Source organism: Neoarius graeffei, chromosome 6, assembly GCF_027579695.1.
Source record: "Neoarius graeffei isolate fNeoGra1 chromosome 6, fNeoGra1.pri, whole genome shotgun sequence".
Lineage (NCBI taxonomy): Eukaryota > Metazoa > Chordata > Actinopteri > Siluriformes > Ariidae > Neoarius > Neoarius graeffei.
This window is the reverse complement of record NC_083574.1, coordinates 104,855,531-104,863,030: the sequence shown is the minus strand read 5'-3', so window position 1 is coordinate 104,863,030 and position 7,500 is coordinate 104,855,531. Positions and strand designations below refer to the sequence as shown.

General features: G+C 43.9%; 1 protein-coding gene across 1 annotated transcript in view; it reads right to left on the bottom strand.

The window, feature by feature from the left end:
* Positions 1 to 5,473, bottom strand: part of LOC132888203 (CDC42 small effector protein 2-like) — a 9,771-nt gene extending 4,298 nt beyond the window's left edge. The window contains exons 1-4 of the mRNA XM_060924258.1: positions 5,365 to 5,473; positions 4,338 to 4,550; positions 4,139 to 4,240; positions 3,964 to 4,039 (exon numbers count right to left, since the gene is read on the bottom strand). Coding sequence (XP_060780241.1) covers positions 3,968 to 4,039; positions 4,139 to 4,240; positions 4,338 to 4,391 — 228 coding nt within the window. The 5' untranslated portion in view covers positions 4,392 to 4,550; positions 5,365 to 5,473 and the 3' untranslated portion in view covers positions 3,964 to 3,967. The remainder of the gene's footprint in view (positions 1 to 3,963; positions 4,040 to 4,138; positions 4,241 to 4,337; positions 4,551 to 5,364) is intronic.
* Between the last annotated feature and the right edge of the window lie 2,027 nt (positions 5,474 to 7,500).

Sequence of the window (7,500 nt, the reverse complement as noted above, 5' to 3'; positions counted from 1 at the left end):
CACTGAGAGCATCGATTTTCAATACATTTTCTGGGGGGCCATGCCCCCGGAGCCCCCCAGTTACGCTTCGCGCCTTCAGCGCTCGCTTTCGTGCCATTGGCGCTCAACTGCCTGTGTGTTATCATGCCAGACTGTAGGGCTTTAATTTTTTTCTGGGGAAAACACAGAGTTCTCTCACTGTTCTTATATAAAAGAATGGCAATAAAGTCAGTCATCGTGTTCAGCGCTGATAAAATATTTTTTTTCTGTTTGAAAGACAGAAAAGAGAAGAAAAAGCTAAACTAGTCTCCACAGTTCCTTTTCAGGAACTTGTTACACCAGGAAGGAAGTGATGCTTTCCAGGCAGCTGATTGGTCCAGGGTTACTGATTTGGGCACCGCAACCCCTAAAGTAGATTAATCCCAAATCTGGAGGTTGTGAATTTGGATCTCTACTCCAGCTTGTGTTCACACTCAACGTTACCATTAAACTCCCACGTACAGTGTGTGTGAGAGAGAGAAAGGGACTTCAATATGATTCACCTTTAGATTAGTTCAGCTAACCACCTAATCCCGCTTCAGACATGACACACTTTCTAGTCTCCCCGAGACACCCTTGATCATTTCCAAGACTCCGCATGCTGCTCTACACATGCCCTCTCGAGAGTGAAACAATACCGAGTTACACCCTAGACACTCATGTTCACTCTGCAGATGCTCCCTACACACTAACACTTACTGACTGACTAAACAGACGACACACTCAGCTACTCCACACCAAGTCACACCCTTGAGGCTTTCTTGTCACCACTGATCATCTTCAGGATCCCTCGGCCACTTCCATGAGACCACAAGTTTACTCCCCAGACGCTCCACACACAAACACATACCCACACCACCATTTATCATGCGCTTGAGTGATACACAATACCCTCAGTTACTCCCTACACAGCCTTAGTCACTCCTTAAGATGCTTCTTTGACACCCTTGACCACTTTCAGGATACTGCTAAACACTTCCTATTCTACAAAACCCATTTCCAGAAAAGGTGGGATATTCTTCCCAAGTGTAATAAAAACTGTTGAGCAGCTGAAGAATGGACAAAAAGTCCAACAGCAATTCATATCCTCAGATCCCATACGATTAAAAGTGTTATTAAAGGAAAGGTGATGGAACTCAATAGTAATAATGCCTCCGTCCTAACTTGTGTTGGAGGCATCAAGTTCTAACTTTGTTTATATTTACAAAAAAAAAAATACAATTAAGTTGGTCAGTAAAACTATTAAAAAGTATTTTCTTTGCACTTGTCAGTTAAATAAAGGTTCACATGAATTAACAAGTCACAGATCTGTGATTTTATAATTCACATGACCCTTTATTTAACTGACAACAGCCTGTGGTCGCCGTTGTCTGATTCTCCTCTTCAGGATGCACCATACATTGTCAATAGCAGACAGATCTGGACTGGCAGCAGGCCAGTCAAGCGCACATACACTGTCTACGAAACCCTGCTGTTGTAGCCTGTGCAGAATGAGCCTGCTCAAATAAGCATGGACTTCCCGGGAAGAGACATTGCCTTGATGAATCAAAATATCAATGGTACCTTCACACATGCAACTCACCCACTGATTCCCCCCCACCACAGACGCTGCTTTTACACCTTTCTCTGATAACAAACTGGATGGTCGTGTTCACCTTTGGTACTGAGAACTTGATGTCCAGTTTTACCGAAAACGAGCTGAAATGTGACTCATCTGACCACAGCGCACATTTCCACTGTCTTTAAGTCCATCTGAGACGAGTTCCAGCCCAGAGAAATTGGCGGTGTTTCTGTATAGAATTGATGAATGGTTTCCTCCTTGTGTAATACAGTTTCAGGTTGCACGTCTGGATTCGGGCGGCACGGTGGTGTAGTGGTTAGCGCTGTCGCCTCACAGCAAGAAGGTCCGGGTTCGAGCCCCGTGGCCGGCGAGGGCCTTTCTGTGTGGAGTTTGCATGTTCTCCCCGTGTCCGCGTGGGTTTCCTCCGGGTGCTCCGGTTTCCCCCACAGTCCAAAGACATGCAGGTTAGGTTAACTGGTGACTCTAAATTGAGCGTAGGTGTGAATGTGAGTGTGAATGGTTGTCTGTGTCTATGTGTCAGCCCTGTGATGACCTGGCGACTTGTCCAGGGTGAACCCCGCCTTTCGCCCGTGGTTAGCTGGGATAGGCTCCAGCTCGCCTGCGACCCTGTAGAACAGGATAAAGCGGCTACAGATAATGAGATGAGATGCAGCGGGGGACTGCGTTCAGGGACAGTGGTTTTCCGAAGTCCTCCCAACCCGAGCTGAGCCCATGTGGTTATATTTGTCACATTAGCATGACTGTTTCTCAGGCAGTGCCGTCTGAGGGTTCGAAGGTCACACCCATTCAACAGTGGTTTCTGACCTCGCCCTTTACACACAGAGGTCTCCGAATTCCCTGAATCTTTTCACAATATTATGGACTGTAGATTTTGAAAAACCTCAAATCTTGCGTTGAGAAATGTTCTTTTTGAATCAACTAACAGTTCTCTTATAAATTTTGGCACAAAGCAGTAAGCCACACCCATCCTTACTTGCAGAGACTGAGCCTTTGGCGCTGCTCCTTTTATCCCCAATCATGTGACCAATTAACCTGCTGATTGTGGAATCTTCCAGAATGGTGTTAGTTGAATACCCTGTAAACTTTTCAGTCTTATTTTGTCTCTGTCCCAACTTTTTGTGTGTTTTTTTTGCAGGCATCAAATTTGAACTTTATTTTTACAAAATATAATCAAGTTGGTCAGTAAAACTATTGAAAATCTTTGCCCTTGTCAGTAAAATAAAGGTTCACATGAATTCACAAAATCACAGATTTTTGTTTTTATTGCATTTTGGAAAATATCCCAACTTTTCTGGGGATGGGGTTTGTACATATGTCTCTCATTAGACACCCCTAGTAACTACTCCCCATCCACTCTGGGTCACACACTCTAGACACCCTGGTCATTCTGTAAATGCATTGTTCTCACGCTTGATCAACCTTCAGTTGCTCCCTAGAGGCCACGCCGTAGATGCTCCTAGAAAGCCTTGGTCACTTCCAAGAACACTCTTTAGGGGTTGTTTTACAATCAGGGTACAAAGTTTGTGTCACAGGGGTCCAAAATTCAAATTGATTCAAACCGGTTCTTGTACCAGTGTTTAAGTGAAGGACGAGTTAAAGAACAGATTTCAGGTAAGTTTTTGACGTGTGTGTATGGTAGTTTTGTGTAATCTGCTATAAGATAAAGAAGATGAAGTGTAGCTTTAAGCAGGGCTGGGAGAAACAAATGAAGTGATTCTCGGAGAGGACTTTTTTTTTTGACAATTCAGAATCCACTACTTCCATAGTGCTTTTAAATATAAGGCTGTAAGCTTTGTGTTAGTCGTCTCTAATATTTATGTCCTAATATCTTGACCACATTTTAGGATGAAAATAATCATTTTAGATATGTTATTTTATATTGAAAAATTAGCTGTCTCGGAGAGGACATTTTTTTTTTGACACTAATTTGATCAAAATAGTCTGAAAACTTACTGGCATTCAACATTAAAACTTAACTATGTTTCCAATGATATGGAACCAAATATGTGTGTTTTATGGTATAAAGAATGATGTAAGTGCATCCCTTTTGGAGCTACCTGTGGTCAAAAAAGCACTTTTTCTAAATGACACGAGTAATTTTGCTAAATGTGACATATATTGCCATACATTCACCAAAAATAACGTTATCACCAAATTTTTTTTTGCATGGTAAATAGAGCTATCACAGGGCTACAATAAACAACCGAGTTTATTTAGTCAAGCCTTTTGATATTGAAGATAATAAGTGTTAAATGTGATTTTTAGCTTGCGTACCCTGATTGTAAAACAACCTTAGATGTTTGTAAATGGAAAAAAAAAAAAGTAGTTTGAGCTTCTATACTGTGTGTGTGTTTGTCTCTCACCGGATCACTGCACGCTCTCTGGTGTGCCATTCCCATAACCGCCTTTAGACTTCATCTGTGCCTGAACTGTGTTCACCTTCAAACACACACACACACACAGTTTGTCCTTCATTGTGTTCATTGTTTTAAAGCAGCATGCAAACAATTTACATTAATGCAAGTATATGTATCTCACCGTCGAGAGGCCCATCCCCATATCCCCTGATCCTACGTGTGTCATGTGTACAAAGTTGGTTGGCTCTCCGATCATCGAGCGATCGATCCGCCTTCTCCTCTTCTACACACACACACACATACAAAACAGTACAGTTCAGTTCTCTTCAGTGGGAGATGTACATCAGTTGTTTTCAGTGTTGCGTGCATGTTTGACTCACTGGTTGAGGCTGTTCAGCGATGCAGCAGCTAAAGCACACCCAGAACTCCGTCATTTCTCCCACACACACACACACACACACTTCCTCCCACACACACACACACACACACTCTGGGTCTTTCTATGTCTCTTGCTCTCACTCTCTCTCTGGACTTCCTGTTCAGTTTCAGCTTTGCCACAAGTTTGTGCCGGAAGTTGGTGACGGGCGTTCCTCCTGTGTATGTACACACACACACACACACACACACACACACACAGTCCAAAACTGCACCCTATAAACCACTATCAGTAATACATGTGCCAGAAAGCACAAATAATTCCCAAATCCCACAATGCACTGCTACAATCCAAACACTGTCCCCTACAGAGGTTACTGAATACCCAGAATGCCTCTGGCTGTTTGTTTTTCTTTTTAGGGAACCATTACAGACCGGTCTGTATTTACATGCGCGTTCACACTGACTGTGCGTGAGCGCGCGCCCGCTTAAAAACCGGAAGCTGAGCTCAGTATGAAGAAGAAAGGTTCTACAAAAGTTCTAAAACTAATAAATTTAACACTCTTTCTGTTCAAGCGTGCACACAAACACATACTTACACACACGATAAAGTGTTAACGCCAACACTCAGGCCAGTTTTAAGGAAATTTCAACCTACTGTCCGAATAAATCACACACAGCTTTAGCATTAGCATCTCTGACGTCACTCAGACATCGATTAAATAACGCCAACGCCTATCCGAGCTCAAACAGTTAAAATATTAATCCGTGAATAAATAAAATTACTTCAGTAAATGACGGAGAGTCACAGAATCATCAGGCGAGTTAGCTTAGCGCTCCATTCAGCGGTTAGCTGGCAGGAGGAGCTGCTCAAGTTTATCAGTTCCCTTCACTCAGCCAGCCTTTAGAATAATCCCCACTACCCGCGCTGCGTGACGAATAAACAGCCCGGCCTGGGTTTCTCCGATTTAAAATACAAAACGCTAAATATCGAGTTACATGATGACAAGGAAAAATATTTAAAGGCATTACCTCAGACACTTCCTCGAAGTTGCTGTCAGGGGGGAAAAAAAGTGCCTTCAGATTTTCTCTTCACTTCTGCAGATCTCTACATCATCCAACCCGGAAGCGGCGGCCATTCGATAAGCTACAAGTCAGCCATTTTGGTATCGCGCATGCGCAGGACATTCACGCAAGCTGATCAACGTCCGCTCCCTGCCTGACTGGCAAACGCGCATGCGCACTATTGCTCAACGGTCGATTTGGCAAGGAAAGCAGCACACACACCTTTGTCCTGTTTTTTATTTGTATTTTGTTGCAGCTTATTTTATATTTCACGTGTCCAACACATTTCAACATTTAATATGATACTACATGCTAAATGATAGAAATAATGGCAAGCAGAGTTCCCCACAAGATGGCGTCAGAGGCGCTTGAGGGCCTGAACCCCAGTGTGCTGTGGAAAGTTTTCACAAGGTTCTGTTTCATCCAGTGACCTTTAAAAACACCACAACGCAATACAGTAGCTTTTGTGCTTGGATTTGAAAAGGTACCTGAAAGCGTATGAGTGCTGTGTAGTTTCTCTTAAGGGTTAAGGTCAGACCCTGACACGAGGCTATTGTTCGCGGCGCTTTCTTCTGAAGATCAGAACAAATGTCGATATTCGGCATTGTTGTGTTTCCCTCGCCACCAAATAAACAAACTGTTATTTATGTAATCTCATCTCATTCATTATCTGTAGCCGCTTTATCCTGTTCTACAGGGTCGCAGGCAAGCTGGAGCCTATCCCAGCTGACTACGGGCGAAAGGCGGGGTTCACCCTGGACAAGTCGCCAGGTCATCACAGGGCTGACACATAGACACAGACAACCATTCACACTCACATTCACACCTACGCTCAATTTAGAGTCACCAGTTAGCCTAACCTGCATGTCTTTGGACTGTGGGGGAAACCGGAGCACCCGGAGGAAACCCACGCGGACACGGGGAGAACATGCAAACTCCACACAGAAAGGCCCTCGCCTTGTTTCACGGGCTCGAACCCAGAACCTTCTTGCTGTGAGGCGACAGCACTAACCACTACACCACCGTGCCGCCCGCATCTGGTCATTCTATTACATTATTGTACAGTATCACAGGGCAGACGCTCCACAAAGACAGACAAACAAACATGTAACTGCTGATATGGTGAGGTTTTGTCTAGTTTTGAAGTTTAGTGGACGAACTTGTTTCATGGACGCCTCATAACATCAAATGTAACGACACTCACTGGCCAACTTGTTGTTGATTCTAAAGCCAGTATCTCACTGGGCTGCAACAGCTTGCGACAAATCGCGAACGTCATTCGCGAGAGAATTTCAAAAGTGTCGTGAAACATTCGCGGGGCTTCTCAATTTCCTCGCATGAGTTGCAAAGTGTCGCTCCTTCGTCGCTGAAATTTTGAACATGTTCAAAAAATTCGTGCGACAAAATTTCTCTCAAAATAGCCGCAAATGCGTCACTGGTGTTGCAAAGCTGTCATGAACCCTCCTCAAGTCAGTTTCCGTGAGACAGGAGGTGCAATAATAATCCAGGTTGGATTATTGTAATGCCTTACTGTCTGGATGTTCCAATAAGTGCATAAACAAGCTCCAGTTAGTTCAAAATGCAGCAGCAAGAGTCCTTACTAGAACTAGAAAATATGACCCCATCACGCCTGTCTTATCCACACTGCATTGGCTCCCAATCACATTTCGTATTGATTATAAAATACTACTATTGACCTTTAAAGCACTGAATGGTCTCGCACCACAGTACCTGAGTGAACTTCTGCTCCTCTATGACCCGCCACGCCTACTTAGATCAAAAGGTGCAGGCTATCTGCTGGTACCTCGTATAGTGAAGGCTACATCAGGGGGCGGAGCCTTTTCTTACAAAGCCCCACAGTTATGGAACAGCCTTCCAAGTAATGTTCGGGAATCAGACACAGTCTCAGCGTTTAAGTCTCGGCTGAAAACATATCTGTTTAGTCAAGCCTTGTGTTAATGGTGTTTATGAGGTAAAGGTGTAGATCTGGAGGGTCCTCAGACAGAGTGTTTTGGTAAACTGGGATCTATGGATGCTGTCAGTCCCCACTCGCTTGTTCACTCGAGTTTGTTGACAGTGTAGTGGCTGCTGCTTTATGTCCCG